Genomic DNA, 27516 nt, shown 5'->3' with positions numbered 1-27516 from the left:
CATGGAGGGGATGACTTTTGCAGAGAGAGATGAGTGGTTGGGAGTAATGAGAGGAACAGAACTTTGTCCAACTTGCCAAGTCTTTAACCGTTCGATCCGTCCCTTTTTTCTTTTCTGGCTACAGTCTTAGTTAGGGGTCCCACTCATTTTCAAAATAACTCATCCAATCACATGTTTTTACATTTTAACTCAAAATTTTCAATCCAAAAACGTGAACCAAACAGAGTGCGGTATTTGGGAAGTCGGCTACAAAAGGATATAAAAAGAAGACCACGGTTGGGATTGAAAAGATATATTCGGACAGAAGACGGTAGAAACGAAGAACAGGGCTGCTGACTGCCGAGATTCAATATTGTTTAGTTTTTGGGCATGTTTGATTATAGATTTTGTTTTAGAGGGATTCGTAATGAGGTGGGATTAGGATTGGGATTGAGAATGAGGTGGGATTATTAATGAGGGGATGAATCATTTATTCATGTTTATTTTGCACAGGATTCGATTGTAGGATTGTAAATAACATGTTTGTTTTGGTTAGAATTAGAATTGGGATTGGGATTGGGATTGATGTGAGTTTTTACACTGATTTTGCTTAATCCCATGGGGATGGGGTTCGTAGTAACACCCCCCCTATGGTATTGCTAATACCCCCATTTTGGGAGATTAACAATCCCATGGGACAACTAGTCCCACCCACAAAAACCTTACAAAACAAGGTATTAGGAGCCCCCATAGGATTATTAATCCAATCCCCCCTCCCAAACCTCCTATCAAACACGCCCTTAAAGTTTTGTTCAATTACTTGCACTCTGGTAACTCGTTTTAATTTTTGTTCTTAATTAAAGTTGTTCATTGGTATTCAATTAGTTGTTATTTCTTATTTATTTTTCATCTCGTGCAATAAAAGTATGTTTCAAATTAGGGTTTCTTCTTTTTTATGCATAATGATTAATGAGTAGTCGTATAGGTAGGATCACGGGATGATTAGCACGCCGTGACCAGTTCGGGCACTGCTCCTATTTTCAAACAAAAAGAAAAAGCAATTTTAGGTTAATAAAGAATATTCGTTAGACGAACCCAGGCATCGTTAGAGCCCATGTGAACGGGAGAACGGGGGTCCAAAACTCATTCTTTGCTGCGTATGGGTGAACGGCGACTGTAAGGATTAGCATCTTTTGGGGTATCTTTTTCTCACTAAAATCGAACGTTTCAAGAACACTGAATGAAGCAGGTTAATTCGGACTGATTGCAAGTGCTATGAATTCTAAGACCGTACCTTCTTTTTAATTATTTGAAAAATCAAACAATTTATTAGTTTAAGATAATCTCAATCAAATCGACAAGGGGTGACTACCTAAGAGCCAGTTTAATCAATAACACCTCAAGTTTTTAGTCAGCACACATCACTGTCTCTGTGAATTCGACTCTAGATACCGGATATTGTGCTACGTCGGTCTCCGCCCTACATTTGGGACAACCCATTAATTTAGGACTAGGAAACTGTCAAGCAGCGCGTTGCTTGGATTTAGGTAATTTTTTTTTAGGGATGCCCCAAAACGACGTTGTTTTGGGGCCTGTAGTGGATGGTGTGTGTGGATCATGTTGTGTATGTAGCATTCCTGTATGACATGAAGGCCTGGCGAATAAATTCTTTTTCGTGAAAAAATGAATAATTCAAATTTAATAAAATTATGGTTACACCATTTGGTGCACACAAAATATACATCACGTTGTGTGGGAACCACCTTGGAGTTCCACACAATTGATCAAACCACTTAAATTGTTTATAATACATTTTAAAGAATTCTTGTAAAAAAAAATTAGTTCAGCCGGATATCGGTAAAAGTTTGATCAATTCTTCACTCTTTTTTTTACCTGAAAATTGAGCAAATAACTAATCAAGTCCTTACCGATGTCCGACTGAATTGATTTTTGTAAAAGGATTCTTAAAAAATTAAACAAATATATTGAGCAGTCCCAATCATTGTGTGGAATCCCAATCAGTTGGGTCTCATATAATGTTGTGTACATTTGGTGTACGGATACACCAAATGATGCACGAAGTATGAACTCAGATAAATTATATTATGCCTCCTAAATTTCTTAGTACATACTTAACCCCCTTAAAGAAAAGCTTAAATAGTAATGTAGTTATTTTTGTGTTTCGTAATCAGACCCCATTTTACTTAATTTTTAGCACTTTCGGAGGTTTTGTTGGAGTATTAAAAATTTCGCGTCCATTAGTTTTACGCCAAACTTTTTGTGGATTATTGATTCGTCTCGATGAAAAAATTGAAAAAGTAAAAAAAAATACTTTAATCCAAATATTTTGGAAAATAACCATTTTTCAGAGAAAAAATTCAACTTTTGTGACATTGTTTTCTTCTGAGAAGTGGTTATTCTCCAAAATATTTGCGTAAAAATAACAAATTTCTTGGGTGGTTACTTCATCAAAAGCTTTACATTAGTATATATATTGTGGAGTTTTGGTTAGACAAATATGTTTCAAAACAATTTCTTTAGCATAAACGTACTTTACTGGATGTCCAATTAAAGAAGAAAGCTATACAAAAAAGAAAAAAAGAAAAGAAATAGAGAAATGGGTTGGGTGGGGGCGGATTTTGGTATGACTTGGTCTGTATTCAATTTGACCCGTTTCAACTTGTCTAATATTTACCCATATTTGACATGCCTTTATTCAACCCATGACTTATTTCAACTCATCCAAACCCCCTATTTTGCCACATCTAAGTAATACTCCCTCCGTCCCTAAATGTTTGGCACTTTCATACTTTTTGTTATCCCAAATAATTTGTCCATTTTGAAAAGTCAAAAGCAAAATATGGTAAATTTTCCATGTTATCCTTTCCTTTTGGGCACAAAATTTCAAATTCAAATTTTCAAGTACTATTCAAAGTATACTAGAAGGGTAAGATTGGACACTTGATTTTTGCACAATACAATAATATTTCTTTCTTAAAAGTTGCCCAATATTTAGGGACGGAGGGAGTAGTATCTTAAGTAGTAGCAGTGAACCAACTGGGGCTAGCTCAGTTGGCTAGGATTCTTGCATCTCATGAGGAGGTTAGGAGTTCGATTCTTTCCACCTGCATGTGTGTGTTCTTCTCTCAGAGAGCTTTTTATTTATTTCTTTACTTCTCTATCCTATAATGGGCTTACTTCAAGTATTGGTTGAGTTGTTGGGCTTAGTTGTCTTGTGAACTCTCACGACTTCTAGTATTGGTTGAGTTGTTGAATTTAGTTGTCTCGTGGACTCTTACGATTAGTGTAGTGTTCCGAATTTGTACTATGCACATTTCATATATAATGTAAAAATAATATGCATTAGTGACAGAAGGAAAATAGTACAAAACAGTACAACTACAACAAAGGACACTACCAATCTAAAAATTCAAGAAACAACCAACTAAAAAAACAAAAAGCCGCATGGAACTAAACGCTGGATTCGGACCCATCAATCACACTCGTAAACACTTGAGCTCGTGCCGCCGTAAATTAAAGGGCTGAAGATTTGGTTCGGCGGTCAAGGCCTTTGTCTTCACAAGGTCTAGTTTCGAAATGGTATTTTACGAACCGGTCCAAATTAGGATGCCTTCTTCCCACGCGCTCCGCTTGATTATGGAAAAAGCACAAACAAGAATTTCTGAAAATTTCTCCCGAAATCTCAGGATCTATAACTTTTACGGGCCAGTCCCTTGTTCACCCTCTTTAAAAAAGAGTGAATATTACCTTCATTCATATTGGTTGAAATGGTGTGGATCCCACCATAAAGTGATATCATGCTTACCATGCAATACACTTTTGGTAAGTATGACATCATTTTGTGGTGGGACTCCCACCATTTCAATCAATAGGAAGGAAGATAATACTTATCCTCTTAAGTGGATGGTGAACAAAACTCAACTCCACAAAAAGTGGATGGCAGATTTCATTCCTAAGGAGCGGACGCAAGTTAGATCCGAACACTTTTTTTTTTGGAACATGATAGAAATGCATTGATAAAAGGATAAAGTTATAAGATCCAAACACTTTAATACAGTGAGAAATACTAGTAAAAAGAAAAAAAGGAAAACATATTCCGGAGAATTTAGTGGGGCCACGTGCCCCCGGGACCAATAAGTCTACACACCAGGAAACCAGCCCATGCCCCAACCGAGGATAGATGACGTCATCTCAAAACGACGTCGTTTTGGGAGTTCCAAAAAAAAAAAAAAAACCCAAATTTTCCTCAAACTAGTCGGCCTGCGACTACGAGAGAGAGAATAGAAGAAGAAGAGGAAGAGGAAGAGGAAGAGGAGGAGGAGGGGGACACCACAGCCAACCCAAACCACTGCCGACCACCACCGCTGAAGAAACCAACGAAGAAGACGCCTCCACGATCGCCGACCACCACCACCAACGTACGCCGACGAGCTTCGAACCACAATCACTGATTTCGATTTCGAACGCCCAAGAAGGTCTCAACCACCACTGCCGCCGCCATACGACAACAAAGGTATCTCTCTCTCTCTCTCTCTCTCACACTGATATCAATTGAACTAGGGTTCCAATTTCAATTCGTAAATATTGGGGATTTTTGCACAAAAAAATAGGGTTCCAATTTTACTGAAAGACTGAGGTTAAATGGAGCAAAATACCGCAACCCACCTACATTCTCACCTCACAATCAACAATTCGTGAGTTTGTTAGGTTCGAGCATTCAGTGATTTTAAGTGGATGCGCATACTTCTCACTGATAATGCGGCATGATTACCTGCTTTGTTTAATTTGTAGGAGTAAGGTTTCCTTGAGTAAAATCTCCAACAACTTGACTGCGACCTTTTTCTTTACTTGTCTAGTCAAAATGCCTTGTTTGTAGTTTATACATGGGCGTTAACTACCAGATGTGGAAGATTCGTTCTGTTCTTTGAGAAAGAAGCCTATGGAGCTTGATTATGCATGATTACAGAAGTATGCCCTGGTCTCCTAACCTTTTTCCCAAGACAGTGCTACCTGATTCCGTTGCTTTAACTTCTATATATCTATTTTGCCTCTCATCTCTAATGCTTATCATTTTTTGAACTTTTCTTTAGTTCATAACTCATTTCCCTACTTTTGTTTAAAAGAGAGAAAATTTCAGGTCCAGCGCAACCTCCTTAGGGGTGCAATCTCAGTTGACTACTCTTGCAGGAATAATTAGAGCTATTGATCCAAAGCTTCATGAACACCTTCGTATCGGTTGATCCTGTTAGATGTTATTTTATTGGGTGCGATATGCAATCAAGTCTCTGAATTTTGTCATGATTATTTTTACTTGTAACTCCACAGTCTGAGGAGGATTACTTTAAGAAAGCTCATATTAGATTTTCCCATACTCTTTATATTCGGAGTACCAAATTTATTCTCCAAAATAGAGGAAAAAGAGGATGGGTTTGAGTAAGCTCATATCAGATACACTATTTTTTTTTTAATTGGCATTGAATGATACACTATTAGTCAATATTAGCTCAACATAAGTACTCTGAAATACATTTATTCTATGGCTTTGGCTTTAGTGCCCTGACCATTAAAACATGGCTTTGTATTTTCGAACTTCTGATAGTTCGATTTTGCAGAGGAACTAAATGGTGGGCAGTATCTGTTTGCACTCTGTATGCTGATGGTACTTTTCCAGAGAGAGTTGTCAATTGTAGATGTGCTGTACCTTTGGGAGGTAAGGAAAAACTCTTTCCTTGTTTGATTAGTCCAGTTAATTCAATTTTTCTATCCATTTACAGAAGATCCATTGTTCTGAGAGCCTTGACAAGAGATCAAAGCCAACGATTTTCAGTGGTCGTATGTTGGGAGCCTTTTTGCCTTTCTATTGATAGGTTCATATTTTCAGGTGATGTGGGCAATGGAATATAATCCAAACATCTCTTCATTATATGAGGTTTCAAGGTCTAGATCAGATGTGGCACCAAATGAAAATGCTGTATCCAGAATGGATATTAAGCAGCTGAAGCAATATGGGAAATATGAGAGAAAACTTATAAAGACTGGACACGGGGACTAAAAGAGCGCCCTCGTAGTTTTCCTCGTTGCAAGTGTCATTGAGGCCAAGAAAAAATGACTTCTGAAAAAAGCTAAAAGTCCAGACGATGTTGTCAAGGTTTACATTCCGCGTCCCTCTTGTTTCTCTTCTTCACCTTCGATTAGATGTGTCTGAAATATAACTTATTTGAACCTACTTTTACCGATTGTGGGGGAAATAACGGCTAGTCTGGATGCGAAAGGGCATTGAGAGGCGCATTGAAGATCCAGGAAAAGTACCTACAGAAGGCAAGCTCATCCTTTTGTTTCTCTTTCGTTATATCCTCATTCCATCCTCACATGCATGCATATGACTTGGGTTTCCACACATGGCTTGCTGCTTATAGTGCTTACCTATGCATGCAGGCCAAGCAATTGTAGCTATGCAAGAGGAAGGGAGAGCACAAAGCAGTTCCACAACTCCAAAATCCAGTTCCGCTTGGTGTTTGAAGCGTCCAGCCAAGAAGAGATGCTAGCTACACTTAGGATTTATCTTTTTCATTTTGCTTGTAATATAGCTTAGGGTAGACAACGATGATGATGTTCGGCTCATGGCCTTTGCTCCAATTTGACAATGTTTCATGGCTTGTTTAAAAAGATACAAGTTTGTACTCCATTTTTGTTGCTGTATTGGTTTTAGAGTGGTACATTTTGAGATAATGAGTGGTACATTATGAAATTCAAATATCACTATGGTGTCAACTTCTTGATTATTTTTTAAACAATGGGAATGTTGTTTTGCCATGAACTGCTGTATTGCCCTTTTTTCTGGTGCTACTGCTACTGACTGAGACGCTATGACGTCAGGCAAGATTAAAAAACAACGGAAATTTTGTCGAATTTTTCAAAAAATACAGCTATGGATACAACACAATACATCTTTCAAGATACAATACGGATATGGATACGAATACGTTTGATTAATATAAATACAATTTACACAATACGGATATTGGATGAATGCAATTTATATTAGTCAAACGTATTGTGTCATATCCGTATCCATATCGTATCAATATCCGTATCGTATTTTGAAAGATGTATTGTGTCGTATCCATATTTGAAATTGAGTTTCACTTTTAGTTTTTGGAGTGCTAGAAATTAAGTTTATGGAATGTCCTTCTTTCGTGTCCATTTCCGTATCGGACACATGTCAGACACGGCTCCTTTTTCTCCTCGTCATCAAAAAGTTAGGATTTCAAACTCACTTAAGTATTTTTGTTACCTCTTGGCCCTCTTTTTCGACAACATACACACCAATGCAGGTGTCTAAATGTAATTAGCATATGCGGGAAAGTATAGGTCAAAGCAGTTTGGCTTGCTGTTACATTTTCAGCATAAGTTGCTCATTACTGTAGCTACAAAATAGTGTAGCTACAAAATATTTCATGCAAATCGTGTAGTTTCTATGAGGCTAAGTTGTTTGCTCATTGACAAAGTTGGTGCCAATGCCAAGTTCATGATAATGCCTAGAGCTAGCAATAGGGGACACAAGGTAGTTTCTAGTAAAATTTGGGCAGCACCTCCCCTATTTTTGATCTTAACCCGACGTCTCGCGTCTCGTTCAGTACAACAACAACATGTTACGCACAAGCCCACACCGGGCATTTATCGTCCTAATGATCATTCACAAAGCCAAAGTCATAAAATCATCAAGCACATTCAAGTTTAAAGTTTTGAAACAACAAAGAAAACCAAACAATGTCTTCAGAAAACCACGAACGCAACAAAAAATAAATAGAGCAAACTCTGACATTCACTAGAATAATGAGCGTAATACGTAGTCTTTCGGATACAAAAACCATTATGTGGGCATTACATTTATCCTCTCCCTTAAGCTGCGAGCAAAAAATAAAAATAAAAAGAACTACTATCATCACCTCACTATCATCGTCCTCATGCTCCTGTCTTCCTCCTCCTCCTCACTACCCGTCTCCTCTTCGTCCTCATCCTCGTCATCGTCGGCATCGACACTGGAAGATGTTTGAAGCATCATTAGGATGTTCACAGTAATAGCTACAACATGAATGGGTTGTGGCATGATACGGGTCTTCTTGTTGTCCCTCACCGCATTTTCCAGCCAATTCCAGCACCTGTTAAACACACATCAATTAGGCCACCTTTTTCCTAAACCACCTTGCTCAAATTCTGAAATAAGTTGATCAGTTTGCAAAATTAAACCTTGGGTAAATCTAATTTCCACACACATTTAAATGAACAGTCATCTCAATAAGACCCTTGTCAAGAAAGGGAATCAGGTGGATGCACACAGACTCGACATTGAAATGTCTGCCATGCTGAAAGAACAGTTGGTTAATGTCTTCTGATGATGGTATGCATCACGTGGCTTATTTGGTTTTTCATTTGAAGAGGTTACTGGTATAGCTACAAGGAATTCAACTTGTTTATCTTCTTTTCCTTGGGATTAGCCAAGATTTTTATTCCAATATGAACCAAAACTTGATGCTTTCCTTGAGTTTCTCATATGGAGGTTCTCCATTTAGGTTGATAAGCCTACTCCAGGGAATGCTCTTATGAATTTGAGGTACAGAGATGAACGAGCAATCGGCCTGGGAGGAAAATGGGAGGACCAAAACGACTACTGAGTGAAGTTGTACCTGTGGTTCAATTTGGATTCAAAACCCTAACTTTCAATTGAAATCTTATCTTTCAATTCCAAGCAGAAACGAAATAAGGAAAAACAAAGAAACCAAAACCCTAACTTTCAATTGAGAGAGAAACGAACAAAATATCGAAGAGAGAGAGACCTTGGCGGTGTGTGGTCGCGTCGGAAGTCGTGAAGGAAAAAATCGCCACTGGTGGTGGCGGTGGCAGTCGGTGGAAGGAAGGTCACCGGCAGTGATGGCGGTTGCAGTGGCGGTCGCCGGTAGCGGTCGCAATGATGATGTTGGTCTGGTGGTCGTCCTGGTCCTCCTCTCTCTCCCTTTTTCCCTTCATCGCGTGGAACCAGATGAAGTACTTTGAAATATATATATTTTTTAGGGACGCCCAAAACGACGTCGTTTGGGCCATCCAGGGTTAGGGCATGGGCTGGTTTCCTGGTGTATAGACTTTTTGCCCCGGGACCCCTTCGATCTGCGGTATAAAACGTCGGTGTCTGGAAACCCCTTGCCATTTCATTACCCCTCTCCAACACGACACACATGAAACCCTAAAAGCGATTGTTAGCCGTACGTTCGACTTCTCTACGGCGGCCGTGAACATCATTCGTGGTACATAGCTTCTTCACTTAGTTAGATTGTTATATTCTCTCTTCTGTATGATTATATCTTGTTTTTCTAGGGTTATTATATGCTTCTTTCCCCTTTTCATTCAAAATCCCTTTTTACGTTTTTCCCTGTAAATTTATCTCTGTTGTTGTTGTTGTTGTTGTTGTTTTTGTTTTTTAATCCATCAATTCGAAAACCTTAGACTGTATTTGCATCATACTAGATTTTATTCAAGGAAAACGAAATGACAGTTTGCGTGGTCTTTGAAATTCACTAAATTTTTCTTCTGTTCTGTGCGCTGTTTTTGTTTTTGTGTGTTTTTTTTTTTTTAAATTTTGTTGTTGGGTTTGAATTTCATATCTATCAATTTAAGTTTTTCACCGGACATTTACTTTGCTGATTATTTGAAATAACTTTTCCCGATGTAATGAAATCTATGCATACGTATACATATAGACACAGTTAATTTGGATGTTCAACTTTGGTGCTTTTTCTTTTGTGGGTTCCCTGGGATTGCAGCATACAAAGTGAAAGCATTCTTGAAGTCTAATTAAGCATGAAGCGGAGTCACTCTCAGATCTTGTCCGGGATAGAACCAAAAAAATTGCCGGAGGAAGATGATAAACACCTCTATGTGATCATTAGCTACGCTACAGGAGCGTACAGTCATTCCTTGCATAGGATTCGTGTTGCTGACCTGAAATCGTGCTCTAGCAGGAGAAAGCTCAATAACCTACCCAAACCTATTCTGAAGTTGCCTTGTAGTTATTTTCCAACCTCTATGGGTTTTTTCTCCGTGGGGTCCAAAATTTATATGGTTGGGGGTGGGGAAATTACCTTCGGATTGAAGGACGTAGCTTCTCGGAGATGTTATGTCTTGGACACCTGTGACGACCCCATCTATTGTATTAGGGATGTACCTCCTATGAATTGTGAGAAGTTGCGGCCTATTGTGTTGGGTCCTCTGAAGGGAAAGTTTTATGTCCTTGACCGAACCCTTGCCTCAGGTGATCTCGAGGAATTCGACCCTAAAACCGAGTCTTGGACTCGTCTTCCATCCCCTCCCATTTATCCCATTGGTGCATGTTTTGAGGAGAAGCTTGATGATTACAAGGTCCTGTCCTATGCCATTGTTGAGGACCAAATTCTTTTCTCAACCCGTAAAGGCATATATGCTGTTAATGTCTGCTCAAAAAAATGGGAGCACCGGAGCTCATTGGGTGGTGAGGTTGAGTTTCCCTTTCGTCGACAATCAGTCTTTATGGATGGTTTTTGGTATGCTTTCCCCTGCATCTACCGATCCCCTGTTATGGCCTTCAGTTTTGATTGGGACAAGGGGTTTCAAGAATGTCAAGATCTTGGAGTTATGCTTCCCTCTTGGCTTGTAAAGTATGAAGCTGCAAGAATTATGGTGCCCATGGGGAAAAATACATTAATTGTTGTCCACGCTGGTTTTCCTGAGGACACCACCAAATATTGTTACCTTACTTTGGACATGTGTGAGTTTACATGCAAGAGTAGTGGAGAGCCTAGACATCCCAAGGTAGAATCTCGACGGTACTCGATAAAATACACCATGACGGGTGGCTTGTTTGAGCACCTGGGATTATCTGCCTGCCTTGTCACGTAAGTATCTTTGATCTCTTGTGCTTTTGTTTGGACCTTGGAACTCTTGACATGTGAATACAACTTGAATTATATCTGTTTACAGCCTGGTGCATCCCAATATTTATACTTGTATTTATGAAAGTAGTTCTTTTATGTGTTTTTTGCTACATCATTTGTGATAATTATTGTCCATGACTTGTGGTTAACTTCCATCTCCATACTATATGTTTACCCCTTTTGTTTTTGATTGGCATATAGATGTTGAGAAACTTTGTCGTCTCCCAGTTTCCCTTTTTTCCTGCCTTTTATGCAAATGGAGGTTAGCTTTATTTTGATCAGCCTTGTTTGATTGTTGAAATTGCTGTCCATAGTAGGGAAATGATTTACAAACTGGATTTCATACAGAAAAAACCCATCTAGAAAGATGAATGACGTGGCGATTGAAATTTTTTCTCTCCTCCTTTCTGACGGCATAGGATAAATGAAACATGAAATGGAGTCGTTCTTGCCCTGGCAAGCGGGATCCCCTTCTAGTTATTCCATTGGGAATTATAAGTCACAATGGTGGGTGTGTTGGTATTCAATGAAGGACCACATAGGGCACATCGTTATGGATTTTGTTGTGTAAAGAATTGTTGTTTGTATAGCATTATGGCATTACTCTTCATATTAGTTCACACTTCTTAAAATGGAATTTACAAGTACTAATTTGAGCTTTTGTTGTTGGGAATTAAATGTTCCGTATAGAGTGCGACTAGAACGTATGCAATTTTGTGTTGTTTTGATCAAGAGATTTGTCAAGAGAAATAGTGAAATACGAAAAGGGATATATCAGTATATGTTTAAGCTTGGTAACATGAACTACTGTCATTTGAGCACAAATGCATTTCTATTTTCGTACGAATTGTTGAATCTTGCAAATTTGGGTGCAGTTCTGTATTTCTGCTTTGTGAAGCTTTCTATTAGTGATGCCGAAGGAGCCAAAGGTTTTGGCACTCTTCGAGGAGATACCTGGAAGATGTAACCATTTTGAATATCTTGGTTATGTTTGATAGATCTCAATTAGTTTTATTATTCTTTGTTTTCAAAATTATGAAAAACATTATAAATCGGAAGATAAAATGATTTAAATATGGCACAAATCTCCAAAATAAACCAACAAAGGCAGACGGAGGGAGTATATACATGTATATATATATTTTAATATATAACAAATTTTGCATCATTCCAATCCATTTTTCTCATGGTTGTTTTTAAAGAACCAGTCACAAGCATTTTTGAAGTATATTTATGTAATATTGTTGAGCATAAAGAGTGGCCTTGATTAATCAAATATGTTACTTAAATGTACGTTGCTAAGTTGAAGTATCATTGTTGCTCTTTGAAAAAAGTGTGAAGGAGTAAAAGAATGCTCGAAAATGTTTCCACATCCCACATCTGTAGAAATAAGAAGCATAACCTTAGGCTTCGTCTATATATTCCAAGCACTTGTTAGGCCCGTGACTAAGCAGTGCAGTCAAAGCATGTCAGCGTGAGTCACGCCTGAAGCTTTGAGGCGCACGTCTCTTTTCTTAAGTACTGGGCTGGGTCGGTTTTACCGGTCCACTGGTTCAACCATCTTTTTTTGGCGGTTTTGTGAATTTAGACTGGATTTCAAAACTTTGCGGTTTTGGGGTCTGACCGAACCAGACAGGACCGGCCGGTCCGGTTTTTAGAACCTTGTTCTGGATGTCTCAATATGGTGCCCGGAGATAGCTAAATCTACTCTTCTAGCATGTCCCTCAATATCCATTTTGAATGTTCCAAGAGGTCTGGAGAAGAACATTGGTTGAGGTTGTGTCAAAAGGATACGATTGTCTTGCTTTAACTTGATTTAGGGTTAAAAATGAATTGATTGGAGATGTCTAATGCATTTGGCTGGACACACTTGGCTTGAACTATGGATTGTTGAATTTTGAGTTAAGATTTGCCAGGCATACCATCGCTTCTATGTGCCCTGTTTCCTTATCTGGTTTTTAGTCTTAGATGGAGTAATATACTGGGGAAATATCAGTACAGTAGAATGTAGGGGAAATAATTTTAAATGAATGGAATTTATTTTTTTGTGAAGATCCAGTGATCCACGTGTAATGTTGTGAAGTTTTCCATTGATTTGTAATTATTGTCTGATATCCCACTGATTTTGTTTTTTTCCTTTTCTATTCACCGAGTACAATTTGAAAGCGAACTTTCAGGAATTCTGTTGGTGGTATTTAGAATCCGAAGATTGTCCGAAAGTTTTCTTTCTTGTAAAATTCTGTCTGCTTTTTGTGGTGGATTTCAAATTGCTTTGAATATGACTGATTTGCTTGGTTCTGAATAATCGAGCTATACATTTTCTCTCCGTTGGTCAAATTGAGCTCAAAACAGTTTTTGTGGGCTTATTTCACTTTTGCTTTTGCTCTTTTCTTTCTATTTTTTACTGTTCATAGCAATGTGTGAGCCTTCCAATACTTGCTTAAAATTTGAAGGTTGACCGACTGAAATTAACTTATTTCTAATGCAGGCCTTCCATTTAGTTTGGATGCTGGATTTGTCCATGTGGGGCCCCAAGAAGACTCAATTGTTCAGATGGATGTAATATATTTGTTTTCGATATTTAACATGGGCTTTTGACTTGTGTTGACTTTTACGGTGACTGTAGGTATTATGGAGGATATATGTATTATGGATGTACCTAGGTAATTGTCAACTTGAGACTTGTTTGTTAATTGCGAGACACTTCACACTTGCATGTTGCCTCTTGTTTTTTAAAACCTTTTCCGGTCAATCAGAAATTCGCACTTGCACGTTGCTGGCTAGGGGTGACCTACAGATCTGAAAAACCTGCTAAGGAACCCAACCCAACCTCTATGGTCAGGTTTGGGGTGGTTGCTACAAGCAAATCACAACAGCAATTGTTATGTCTAGGAACTACACCGTTTTGAACCTTTTCTAAAAGACCGCCCCTTTGGAGAACATTGTGAAAGGCCTTCCCTCTCCTCTCTACCGTCTCCCTCTCTAATATCGTTTGTCCATCCGATTCTCTCTCTCTAAAAGACCTCCCTTTTGGTAGGGTTTAATTTGTTGCATACTTGATATGGGTTTGATTTCTTCACTGTGTTTGTCAGGGGTGGTTGGTTTTGATTGTTATATGAATGGAAAATGTAGCTATTTGAAGAACCTAGTTCTGAGCTTTGTTGGAATATTGGAATGGGATTTGCTCAATTCCCTACTGATTTTGATGAACAACAAAAGATTATAAAAATTGGAATATTTCATTGAACGATTCCAAAACGGTAATGACTTAAATCAATAATAAGCCTAGCGTACTCCCTCCCTCTCTCTCTCTCTCTCTCTCTCTCTCTCTATAACACACACACACACACTCGCATTCATACACATGCACTCTTTTGTATAGACTAGTGAAAGGGCTCGACGGCATGGCCTGCTGGTGTGAAGCAATATATATATATATATTTTTTCCGGTAAATTGATGCAATATGGTCAAGCATGAGATAAATTAAAAGGTTCCGTTCAAAAAAAAAAAAAAAAAAAGAAGTTTCCAGATCAACAAAATTTTAACCACAAAGGAGAGAGTATTACCAAAGTCTCTACCTAGCATCACCTTACTATGGAGTCTGAATGTGGTTTCAAGTGGAAAAGTAAGTGAAGGGGATCTACCACCCTCACTGAGGCTTCTTGGGTGCCTCTAAAGGGTGGAGACCATCATGGGCTTGGTCCAGTCTAATACAACCTTCTTCTGGGGGGTCGAACCAACTTAAGAGAGGACAACTAGGTTCCAAGATTGCTTCGCCAAATCCTAGGGGTTGTCTGCTCAACGAAGTCATGGACTCATGGATGCTATCATCCTATTAAAAAATCTTGGAGGCAATAGTTGTTACAAAGCATAGTCTCAACACAGGAGGCTCGAGCCATCGTTTCGATTCCAATATCAATGGGCTGAGGTTCAGATTGTTAGGTATGACACCAGAATCCCTAACGTATCTAGAAAGCACCAACTACCCCAGTAGTCTTTCTAGCCTGAAGCGGCAAAACATCTTCTCTTTCGCTGGGTGAAATTCATTGAATCACAGCAGTCACAGAAAATAAAATAAAAAAACCAACCTAGTAGTAGGTAGTTTTGGAGAGTTTGAACTGTTTGTATTAGTTTATACCTACGACACTTAACCACGGTTGGCCATAAATGCCAACCAAGAAAGCCACGGCTACAGCTACAATAATGAACTAACCAAAGTAAGAAGGAACTAGAGGTTCAAAAGAGACAAAAAAAAAAAAAAAAATTGAATACAGAATAACATAATAAGTAGGAGGGCCCGTATGTGCATGGAGCCTCCCTCTAGTAACATAAAAGTCATCTAACAAAGCATAATATATAACATAATAAGTATGACCAACCGATCAACAACCAAATTCCAAGAATGTTTGTTCTACTGGCAACAAATAATAACGACATAGTTTTGTCATAGCCATCACAAAACCAAACAAGCCCTGCCAACTACATAACCATCAAGTACTTTCAAATTACTAAACAAAACATAATATTGTCGAATAAAAGAAAACATCACCAAGTCCCAAAACCTCCTATGGGAAGACCAATCATTTAAAAGCAGCTTCAAGCCTCCTGAAAGAAATTAAATAAATAAATAAGACACTTTTGGTTTTCAAGTGGCTAAAGAGAGACAAATTAAAAGTAAAACTACCTTGGTATAAAGAAACTCAGCACGTTGTGATTATTCAACACGTGCTGTAGGTAATGCAGGGAGTTGGGAAATGTGGCTGCAATGTTTTCCTCCATTCCATCAAAGTCATAAGCATTGCCCTGAGGAAAGAAAAAATTAACATGTATAAGAAATGGATAGAGAAAATTAATGCCATGACCATTTATGTTAGGGCCACGACCATTTGAACAAAATCACTTTTGCCCTTATTAAACCATCACATTAACTGCTGCAGAATCCCCACAGCCTATTGTATTTAGACCCATCAAGATTGCAATCATTTAGCATATGAATTAAACTAATCTACATAATTCATGCTGAAACTATAGTCATCAGATTAGTTAAAAAAGCCCTCTCAATTACAAGTTCCTAGATCAATCGATAAAGATGGCCGGCCATGAATTTAGTACATGGGTTTGTACTGAAGTCGCAAGGAAAATGGCGTGTGGATGAATGAGAAATGATGGGTTTGATAGAAACTGTACAGAGAATCTCTACTCAAAGGATGAGGTGAATTGAGTGAACCATGTGATGATAGCCAAGCAAGGAAAAGAAAATCATGCGATGGTTTAATGAGGATAAGAATGGAGTTCTGGGTAAATGGTCATGGTACTAACAATTGGGATCGTGGCATTATAGCCACCCATAAGAAATTTACAAAAGATTGAATACTCAAGGCTATCTTACATATCATACTTACATAATCAGAATACTCTCCTCCGTGTCCTCTATAATTTCGCAGGAAGTAGTAGTGGCCCCGGCCAGTTGGATTCCGATCTGTCCTGTTGCGATGAAACTTGTGTAACGGGCTACCCGATCGCAAATCTTGCTCCCATCCAAAGTGCAGTTGTGGATTATTATCAAGTTCTTGGAGCACTAGTCCTTCTATGTGTGGGCCTAAGAACCTCACGTCATTAATGAATGACGCGAAGAAATCCACTTTCTCCCTACTCATCCAAAATGCACAATGGTAAGTGAGCAGTTCCTCATTTCCCCTGTAAATCAAAAAAAAAACAAAAACAAAATAATGAAAGTCCAGAATGAAGTTATTAAGTTCAGCAAAAGCCATTGGATCAAATTCCTTGGAAAACCAAGTATCCATGAATAGAAACAGAAAAGGAATAGAGCCATTGAACTTAAAGAGAAAGTCAATCTTGCTCTCTTTGAATATAGCCTATCAGTCAATCTTGCTCTCTTTGAATATACCCCATCTCAACGAAGGAGGTAGATGCACAGCGGAAAACTCTTTCAGAAGACCAGCAAACTAGCATCCCGAAAGAAAGACATAATGGAAACAAAAACAGACCATAAAACTCCTGGGAAAAGAGCATTTGAATTTTGAACTGCCAAACCATGATGGTCATATGCTAATAGTACGTACTCATTTAATGATGCCAACTATACTCAGGATTATATAGGAATTCATAAAGGTAATAAATAGGTTAGGCAACATTAAATAGGAGAAAAACTTGTTTTACGGCGAGACCGAATTACCCTTTTTAATTTTCCGTCCATACTATCTTTTCAACTCCTTTTATTTTACTAGGTCTTTAAATTCCTGCGTGTTTAAGGAAAAAAAAAACACTACGGGTACTCCATATATATTAGTCACCAAAATAGTATACAAAAAGCAAGTAATTGTTTATTCCCTTGTACTCTGAGCAAGAAAAAAGGAAGAACAAAGATAGAGAGGCAGGTTGAAGCTTGAAAATCAAATGGAAGTTTTGCGTCAAATTTTGTAGATTATTGGTCCGTCTCGACGAGAGAAATCAAAAAAGTAAAAAAATGTGATCCAAACTCAATTTTTTTGAATAAAGGGAAAAAATCTCTGGAATGTTACCGATTGGAACTTTATAAAGGAGAAAATGGTTAGATCTAACTCAATAGCCTCTCTTCTTTTTTTGGGTTTATATGTGATAATTACGTTTGTTGAAATTATGTTCTAAAATTCATGAGAGAACACGAGCAAACATTTTTCTCAAATAAGTTTCATGTTTATTTGGTCAATCCTTCAATCTTAGGTTTTTGTTCGCAAGGTAGCTAGGGGCAGTTGCATCTAATGAAAAAAGGTTTGTCTTTCCAAAATGCAATTGGTAACTTTACCGTTGTTTGTATTACATTCCCTGTGGAAATGGAGTAATGTGGAGCAATTAATGTGATCATTTGAACTGTCAAACCATGATCAGTCACCAACGCTTATATATTACTAATACGAGAAAATGATTACTTACAGTGGATTCCGCAGTTTGTTGAGAAAATCAACCATATCGCGCGGACAATTGGCTCCGGCCCCCTCCAATATGTCATACTTCACGAGCATCCGAAAGCTCTCGTAATCTCTCTCTCTTTCTGTTCCGCTTGAAGACTTCTTTAGCTTTAAGCCCAAGAATTTTGGGACTTCCTGTCAAGCCAATCAATTCAGGTTGTTAGGGCTGTTATTATTAGTTTTTCCTGTGAGTGTGGCTCACTAGCCTCCACGTTTTGTGTATGTGGGACTCCACTATCAGATAAGTCAATGAAATGATATGGTTTATTACGATAACTAATTAGAATAATAGATGAAGATTTACAGTTGATTTCAGAGCATGGTTTTTTGAATCAATACATCTTGGATTTTAAACATGATGGAGATACTGTCGTTTATATGGAATCCAAAATTGAAGTTACCGTCAGGTTGTATTGAGCAATTGGTTTTACCATTATGTCATGAATCCTACTGTATTGTTCGTGAAACGAGTATTCGATTTCCGCACTTGGTTTTTGCATGTCACGTTTTGTAGAATACTAGTGGAAGTTATTATCTTTTCTTTAGAGTTTATTATTGTCGTAATTGATTCACGGGCTAGTAGCATAATTCACGGGCTATGGTTGTCGGCACTTGAATGTCAGTTTGCAAAGTTTACAAGTAAATTAATGTTTTCCTACTTGGACTTCGCATGTCATCTGCCGTAATGGACTTTTCTACATGGAGCATATTATTTTACTCCTTGTCAATTAACAGCCTATTAATGCTACTGTTATTTGATGAAGCAATACATGGTAGATTGATTGAATCGTAATTTTTGATTCATGTACTGATCATAATTACTGGACTGGAAAACATATATACGTTTTTTGTAATGTATGTATGGATATTGTTTTTGTTATGGCTATGGTCAGTAATAGATATAAAGGTTATGATCACATACTTACGATAAATTAATTTGTTTTTGTCAAATTATATTTTCTGCAATAACGTATGATTATTTTGAAGCATTTAATTGGGAAGATTTTTCTATTACTGTGTCATTATATATGTGAGAGTTATGATTCGAGTAAATGTCATTGAAAAGATAATCAGTCACATAAAAAAAATACTTAGTTGTATATTTTATTTTTCGGTAGTAGTGATTGAATAAAAGAATGACATCGGCATAACTCGAATAAAAGAATAGAGTATATCATTGGTTAGTTTAATATTCATAAGAATTACTAATTCGGTAGTCACCAAAGTGACCTAGGTGAGTGAAACTTATGAATATTAAACTACATTAAAGTTTTGTTAAAAGGGTAACAATTAAGTCAATGATATTCTCGAGTGCAGTCATAATTATAAGAATGAGACTAGGCCCAAAGAGAGTCACATTTAAATAATTATGAACTAGATAGGGTGAATAATTTATGCAACTTAACGGGTTAGGATTGGATATCCAAAAATAACATGACTAACTTGATAAGCTGTATAAATTATTTAGACCTACTTAATTAGGTGATTATGTTACACCTAATTAATGAGTGAACAATAGGTATGCTTAGGTTTCGCCCAAAGGAGAACCTAAGTGATGTCAATAGTTCATCATTATAAATTATTTAGACCTACTTAGGTGATTATGGTATACCTAATTAATGAGTGAACAATAGGTATGCTTAGGTTTCACCCAAAGGAGGACCTAGGTGATGTCAATAGTTCATCATTATAAATGTTTATAATTCTCAAAGTTTTAATTAAGCATGGTACTATTTTGTTTCCTGTTATAGTTCCTTATTTCACTGCACTAGAATGCCTAAAGGTTTGGGAAGATTGCTTTAAATTTGCTAATAGGTTACTTGTAGGTACAATTGTGGCTGAACTAACTACCATGAAATGTGATGGTAGTCGTAGAGTTCAAGAGCACATCCTAAACATGTATGACAAAGCTGCAATGCTTGCAACCTTGAGAATTCAAGTGGATGAGTCTTTCCTTATTCAGGCTATACTCAACTCATTTCCAACACAGTTTGGCCCATTCAAAATTCACTGTAATGCCCACAAGAAAGAGTGGAGTTTGAATGAGCAAACAAACTTGTTTGTTCATGAGGAAGTGAGATTGAAAAAGGAAAGGCGTCACACTGCATTGGATGTGACTCAAGTTGCGATAAAGAAAAAGGGTAAAGTGAGAAAATATTCAACAATGAAAGTCAGTGAACCTGAGAAAAGTAGTCAGGCTCATTATGGTTTCATTGTCAAAGGTCACTTTTGTGGCAGTAAGGGACATGTGAAGGAGGACTGCAATAAGCTTAAGGTTTGGTTCGAAAAGAAGGACAATAATATTTCTTTTGTATGCTACGAATCAAATCTTGTTGAAGTTCCTTCTAATACTTGGTGGATTGATTCTGTTGCTACGACTCACATTACGAATTCTTTGTAAGGATACCTTTCAACTCGAAAATCAGAGGAAAGTGAGAGATTTGTCTTTATGGGGAACCGTCTCAAGGCTGAAGTGGTAGCTGTTGGTACCTATTGCTTAGTTTTAGAGACGGGTCATCAGATAGATCTTAATGACACTTTTTATGTTTCATCTATTTCTAGGAATTTGATTTCTTTATCTAGATTAGATTGTTCTGGATATTCAGTTTCATTTGGATGTCGAAAACTCGAATTGATGTTTAATTCAATAATGGTTGGTTCTGGTGATTTATATGATGGTTTATATAAAATTGTCTTGAATCATGATGTTAGTTTAAAACGTAGTCGAATTGATGAAAAATCATTTATCCCATGACGTAGACGATTGGGGCATATCTCCAAGTATAGAATTGACAGATTGGTGAAAAATGAGATTTTAGAAGACATAAATTTCACTGATTTTGAAATTTGTGTGGATTCCATTAAGGGAAAGCAAACCAAACACACAAAGAAAGGTGCCACTAGAAACAATGCACTTCTTGAGATAATCTACACTGATATTTGCAAAAGTCCTATTCCATGTCTTACTGGACAAAAAATATTCTATCACCTTTATAGATGACTTCTCACGTTATGGTTACGTATATCTAATTCATGAAAAGTCTCAAGCCGTTGACATCATTGAGGTGTACATTACTAAGGTCGAGAGACAATTAGATAGAAAGGTCAAAATAGTAAGGTCGAATAGAGGTGGTGAGTTTTATGAAAAATATGATGAGTAAGGCCAAAATCCTGGCCCATTTGCCAAACTATTAGAAAAATAAGGCATTCGTGCTCATTACACAATACCTGATACGCCACAGCAGAACGGTGTTGCTGAGAGGCGTAATCGTACACTTGTGGATATGGTTAGAAATATGATGAGTTCTTCAAATGTACCTGTTTTCTTGTGGAGTGAAGCATTAAAGACCGCTATGTATCTCCTAAATAGGGTTCCTAGTAAGGCGGTTTCAACTATTCCTTTTGAGTTGTGGACTGGTAAGAAATCTAGTTTAAGACATTTATATATTTGGGATTGTCCAGCGGGAGCTAGAATATATAATTCACAAGAGAAAAAGTTAGATTATCGAATAATTTCTGGATATTTTATTGGTTATCCAGAAAAGTCTAAGGGGTATAAATTTTACTGTCCTAACCATAGTACGAGAATAGTTGAAACTGAAAATGCGAAATTCCTAGAGAATGGCGAAAATAGTTGGAGTGAGAAATCAAGAAAGGTTAATTTCAATGAAGAAATGGTTGATATCCCAACAATTCTTTCTCATCGAGAAGTTGTTATTCCTCAATCAGTTAAGGAGAATAAACAACATGGAGGTAATGATTCTCCACTTCATGAGGATACTGCCATTGAAAATATTGTAGAACCATCACAACCGACAGTTTTGAGAAGATCTCAAAGGGAAAGAAAGTATGCTATTTCAGATTATTATGTGGTGTATCTACAAGAATCGAATTTCGACATTAGGATTAAGAAAGACCCGGTTTCATTTTCACGAGCCATGAATAGTGATGATTCTAATAAATGGTTTGATGCTATGAATGATGAGTTGAAATCAATGGATCAGAATAAAGTTTGGGATCTCGTTGAATTGCCTGCTAATTGTAAGAAAGTCGGTTGTAAGTGGGTCTTTAAGACCAAGCGCGATGCAAAAGGTAATATCGAACGATTTAAGGCCAGGCTTGGGGCCAAGGGTTTCACTTAGAAAGAAGGCGTTGACTATAAAGAGACCTTCTCTCCTGTGTCAAAGAATGACTCACTTAGAATCATTTTGGCCTTAGTAGCTCATTATAACTTAGAGCTGCATCAGATGGATGTGAAAACCGCTTTTCTGAATGGTAAGTTGGATGAAGATATTTACATGGAGCAACCTGAAGGATTCGCAATAAAAGAAAAAGAGCATTTGGCATGCAAATTAAAGAGATCCATATATGGTCTTAAACAAGCTTCCAGGCAATGGTACTTAAGGTTTAATGATACCATTACCTTCTTCGTATTCAAAGAAAATGCTATTGATCAGTGTATATATCTAAAGATCAGTGGGAGTAAGTTTATCATTTTGGTGCTATATGTGGATGATATTTTGTTAGCCATTAATGACCTTGGTTTAGTACATGAAACTAAGGGATATCTCTCGAAGAATTTTAAAATGATTGATATGGGTGAGGCAGCTTATGTTATTGGCAAAGAGATCGATCTCATGAACTGCTAGAACTGTCTCAAAAGGGGTATATTAATCGAGTTCTAGAGAGATTCGATATGCAGCTTACTCAGTAAGCGATGCATCCATTGTCAAGGGTGACAAATTTAATGAAAGCCAGTACCCAAAGAATAACTTAGAAAGAAAGCAAATGGATGAAATTCCATATGCATCACCATTAGGGAGTTTGATATATGCCCCGACTTGCACTAGACCGGATATTAGTTTTGCAGTAGGGATGTTGGGCAGATATCAAAATAATCCAGGAATGAAATATTGGAAAGCAGTGAATAAGGTTATGAGGAACTACGGACTATATGCTTACTTACAGAAAATCGGATCATTTGACATGATTGAATACTCGGATTTAGATTTTGTTGGTTGTCTCGATGGCATAAAGTAAATATTATTGTTTATTTTTCTTTCTGTTAGATCCTGGAGCAATCTCATGAAATGTGTGAAGCATTCTATAGCTTACTGCTTCGTACATAATGGAAATCGAGTTTGTGGTGTGCTTTGAGGCCACATATCATGTTTATAGTTGCGGAACTTCATCTTTGGTCTTGGTGTTGTCGACTCAATTACCAGACCGAATGAAGATTTATTGTGATAATTCCGCTGCATTGTTATTCTCTAAGAATATAAAGTATTTAAGAGATTCCAAGCATATGGAAATAAAGTACTTGGTTGTTAGAGAACGAGTTCAGAAACAACAAGTGTCAATTGAAAATTGAGTACCACTCTTATGATCTGTTAACGAAGGGATTGCCGCCAAAGACTTATAACATGTTTTCAGGATGAGTCTTTTAACAACCCTTGATTGAGTGGTCATTGTGCATGACACTATTTAGCGCAAATATTTTATTTCTGATTTTCCTGTTTCCAATTATGCGTGCACATATTATTTTGGATGTTGTATAACAGGAAATGTCTTAACAAAACAAATTACAAGGGCTTTAGGCATTATAGCCTAAATAATGATATTTTTTCTATTATGAACTTGGTTAGTGAAGGTTATCAATGGTGGGGTGCATAAAAGGGAATATGGCATTGTGCTATACAACCGCTATGACTCACATTGGTGGTTTAAATTAATCACAGTTTTAAAGTTTCTAATTGGTTTGAACCTATTGGTTGTTTTAAATCCGTGATCACGTGTCAAAGTTTTTTGGTGTAGAGCCCACTCGAGTCGTTTTAAACAAAATGCATATTTCTAGAAATACACTTTGCATCACAATCGACTTGATGGGCCAAGTGGAAGAATTTTAGTTTTTCCTATGAGTGTGGCCCACTAGCCTCCACGTTTTGTGCATGTGGGACTCCACTATCAGATAAGCCAATGAAGTGATATGGTTCATTATGATAACTAATTAGAATAATAGATGAAGGAAAACTCTTGATAATAAAAGAAACCCTAATGGATTAGGTGTCTTTTAATAATTATCTCTAAAACCCTATTCTCTATAAAAGGTAGAATACCCACCTCTTATTCCTACGGTTTTTTCATCAATTAAAGTACTGGGGTATTCTAGAAAAATAGAGACAAAGAGAAGAAGGTGAGCCAAAAATTAAGATGTTTCTAATTAAGGGGTTTGTTCTTTCTAATCACGATGGTCAACAAAGGTACGCTATTTATTGTTCTTGAGATGTATTGAATTCAAGATCATGTTATATCTGTTTTCCGCATAATAATTTTTAATACAGATAAAGATTTACAGTTATAGCTATCTGTATTCAATTGGTATTGGAGTTGTATATAAATCTCTAGGGCTTGATTATTCTGTAAATTGTAGGCACATTCATGATATGAAATCAAAGAATAGCTAAGTTTCTCTAAAGTTTTTTACCTCCACCATGACCACGTTTCCTTTTTTGAGGTCCCCATCAATACAATAGCCATGTTTGTGCAATTTCAGTATTCCATACAGCATGTACCTAGAAAATGAAAACCATAAATCAAGCAAAAGGTGAAAAAACAATCACATTAATATATAAAAGAGAAAAGAAAACGTAAAGTGAGATTAATTATCACCTTATACAATCTTTTACTTGTTCTCTGATCTTGTACCTCCGATTTCCCAAACCTACGGGTCGATATGATCTATAAACTCTTGTCACGTTCAACCAGTCTTCCAAAGTTTGGTTCCACTTTTCGTTGACAATACATTTCTCTCCCAAGTCTATAAAATGGCATCTCAAAAACGAAACGTGATTGATAACATTTGAATATCTTCTCCCATCAACTTGGGAGGAAACCCTCACTTCTATGCTTTCTTGTGTGAGATACCCATCTTGGTTTGCCTCTCCATCGTCCGGTATTAGATATGAGACAGCAGCTGTTTTAAGTGCCATGATACTGTGAATGAACATGAAAGGGAAAACAAATTAGGCCTTCATCCCAAATTAGAACCAAGTAAGTTTGAACTCTGCACCGACGTCAACATAGAGATTTCAAACATAAAACTAAAACATCAGAACTTGAAACTTGTGCTCTTCAATGGAAGCATTAAATAAAAGCAGCCGAACAACTGGTAAATAAGTTTTCAAACTCAACAACCCTAGACCTCATAACTCCAGAATTTGAAAAAGAACAAAGACCCATCTTAGAAATAGAGAGAAAAAAACCCGTAAGAGAGGTATGAAAACTTATTAGTACCATAAGAAAGCAATCTTTTTAACAAAACCTTCGGAATCTTTTGACCAAACAATGTATATATACATGGTTAAATCAAGTGTGGAAGACAAACCGATGTTTGAAAAGAATGCTAGAGCTATCAATCTTCCTTATTGTGCACTTAATACCGATGAGTACAATTGAGTATCCGCTTGTGAAATGACCAAACAAATTTGGGATAAACTAGAAATAGCATATCAAGAAAATCATCAAGTTAAGGAATTCAAAATAGACATTCTTGTGCTTAGCTATGAAAATGAAATCGTATGAGTCTATACTCAAATGTTTGCTAGATTTGCTAATATTACTAACAGTTTGAAATCTCTTGGCAAATCTTACATGGAATCCGAAATGACGAGAAAAGTTCTTAGATCAATGCCGAAGAATTGGGATACCCCAACTTCCATTGTAAAATGATGTTCGAACTCGGGATAGGGGTCTAAACGAGCCGAGCCATGCCGAGCTTTGTGGTGTTCGAACTCCGCTCGTTTACTAATTAAACGAGCTTAAAGCTCGAGCATGAGCTCTCTTGTTAGTAAACGAGCAGAGCCTATACAACCTAACCGAAATAAAAATCTCACAATAACCTCGTTCCTATTAATTTTTTCTTCAACAAGAGAGAAATACAACCAAAAAGATGGGAACTCACACCAAAAATTGCTTGGCAGTTTCGCCTACACTCACTTATTGACGAAAGAACAAGTAGGGTCGATTATGAATTTTCAAGGGTCCAATACGAACTTTTCAAATGAGGCACTTTACATAGTTCATTAATAAAAAGTTTAAAAATACAGAATCAATTTTAAAGGAAAATTTTACAAGTATCCAAATTCATAAGTCCAAAAAAACTTAATAACTATTCTATTATTAAAAAGATTTTAATTAAACATCAATTTTTTACCCAAAGCCAGCCCTAAAAACAAGAGACACAATATATACACATAACACAGTTACATTCAAACACACAAACAGATCGAGGAATTGTCAGTCGAATCCAGCTAAAAATAACGGAAAATATATAGGTACACTTGAAGCTCAACCAAAACAAAGAATTTCTCTACGAAATCTCAAAAAAAGATTAAATGAACCTTAGTCATTCAGAGAGCAGTTGATGGTTTAAACCATCATCAGATCCGCAGAAGTAATAGTAAAACAGTTGAGGTCAAAATCACTACTCAATCACAATCACCTAACGAACTGATTATTCTTCACAATGCGAAATGGAAGAAACACTTATACAAGAGGGAGAAGGATTAGAAACACTATAGAAAAGGATCCCAAATATATATATATATATATATATATATATATATATATATATATATATATATATATAGACAAGGATTTAAACATTGAAGAAGTATAGACAAGGATTTCTCACAGTGGGTTTCGTGGGATATTGACCGATTTCAAGCCTCTAACGGAACGTTGGTTGCTCTGGGTACATGAGCTGTGGAAGAGAAAAATAGATAAGAGATCAACGAAGAAGAAGAAGAGAAAAGGAGAGGAAGTCAGTGAAGCAAAAAGAGAAAAGAGGGGAAACCAGCGAAATGAAAGAGAAAAAGTGAAGATATTTGCCGGAAATGAAAATGGTAATCTCTTGGTTTTGGTATATATCTGTGATTCGCCCAGAGCAATATCCCCTCTCTCTACACGATTTCTTGCACAAAGAGGTGCAAGCTGTTGTTCAGGTACAAATATATACAGTATATATCACCCTGCATATATTTATCAGAAGAAAGGCAGCGATTGGTGTAGTACTCCAGTGAAAAACAAAAGACGTACGTCATGGGTTAGGACCGATTGGGTGGGTACCCGACCCATTTGTAGGGAGGGTCCAGGTTGGATCTAATACAAATAATCAGAGTTGTTCATAAATTTTTAAATAAGCAGCTTTTTTAAATTGCTCCAAAAAGTATTAGCTCAATCGAATATTTGTAAGTGTTCCATCAAATCATTGAATTTTTCATAGAGAATTTTAAAATAAATTATGAACAAGAATTAGATTATTGGATCAAATACTTATATTTATTGATCAAATTGAGTTGATTTTTTCCAAAACATCTCCAAAATTATTTTTTAAAAAATAAATGGATCGGATCGAATCATTTGTTTAGAATTCAAGGTGAGCCCCACAATCGGAACCTAATCCATCGTTACCCATGGTCGAGTTGCTTTAGAAAATGAATTTACCTCTCAAATACACCATCCAATAGTACATAGATCTCACAATTTATTTTGACGATTTGATTCTATCATTTAGTAGGTCAAC

The 27516-nt window shown here is 36.9% G+C and overlaps 2 protein-coding genes and 1 long non-coding RNA gene across 15 annotated transcripts in view; 2 read left to right on the top strand and 1 right to left on the bottom strand.

Moving 5' to 3' along the window:
• LOC131324541 (uncharacterized) overlaps positions 1 to 13678 on the top strand; it is an 81503-nt gene extending 67825 nt beyond the window's left edge. For 9 of the 13 annotated variants that reach the window (XM_058356535.1, XM_058356531.1, XM_058356534.1 and 6 more), the window contains one exon: positions 13453 to 13678. In XM_058356535.1, the coding sequence (XP_058212518.1) occupies positions 13453 to 13465 (13 nt within the window). In that variant the 3' untranslated portion in view covers positions 13466 to 13678. Of the gene's footprint in view, positions 1 to 9172; positions 9303 to 9818; positions 10926 to 13452 lie in introns of those variants that run through there. The other 4 variants (XM_058356540.1, XM_058356538.1, XM_058356539.1 and 1 more) reach the window with 3 other exon arrangements.
• Positions 4522 to 6778, top strand: LOC131324547 (uncharacterized). The gene is made up of 3 exons (XR_009199382.1): positions 4522 to 5229; positions 5613 to 5710; positions 5882 to 6778. It is a non-coding gene; the product is annotated as an uncharacterized LOC131324547 (long non-coding RNA).
• Positions 13679 to 15791: 2113 nt separating the features above from the next.
• LOC131324540 (uncharacterized) lies at positions 15792 to 26827 on the bottom strand. Its single transcript, XM_058356524.1, has 5 exons — positions 26626 to 26827; positions 24603 to 24926; positions 24418 to 24505; positions 17899 to 18068; positions 15792 to 16662 (listed from the first exon to the last, which is right to left on the bottom strand). The coding sequence occupies exons 2-5, from the start codon at positions 24920 to 24922 to the stop codon at positions 16272 to 16274; spliced, it is 969 nt and encodes a 322-aa protein (XP_058212507.1). The 5' UTR covers positions 24923 to 24926; positions 26626 to 26827; the 3' UTR covers positions 15792 to 16271.
• Positions 26828 to 27516: the final 689 nt, after the last annotated feature.

This window comes from Rhododendron vialii, chromosome 4a (genome assembly GCF_030253575.1).
Source record: "Rhododendron vialii isolate Sample 1 chromosome 4a, ASM3025357v1".
In the NCBI taxonomy this organism is placed as follows: Eukaryota; Viridiplantae; Streptophyta; class Magnoliopsida; order Ericales; family Ericaceae; genus Rhododendron; species Rhododendron vialii.
The sequence above is the reverse complement of the archived record's forward strand: the minus strand, read 5'-3'. Positions and strand labels throughout refer to the sequence as shown.

What these genes read in the sequence shown, in the direction of transcription:
- LOC131324540 (XM_058356524.1), bottom strand. Translation starts at nt 24,922, where the DNA reads ATGGCACTTAAAACAGCTGCTGTCTCATATCTAATACCGGACGATGGA. An exon ending in GAAACGTGGTCATGGTGGAG is followed by an intron (nt 18,069 to 24,417) that starts GTAAAAAACTTT and finishes TTGGCTTGACAG; the next exon opens with GAAGTCCCAAAATTCTTGGG. An exon ending in AACAAACTGCGGAATCCACT is followed by an intron (nt 16,663 to 17,898) that starts GTAAGTAATCAT and finishes TTTGATTTACAG; the next exon opens with GGGAAATGAGGAACTGCTCA.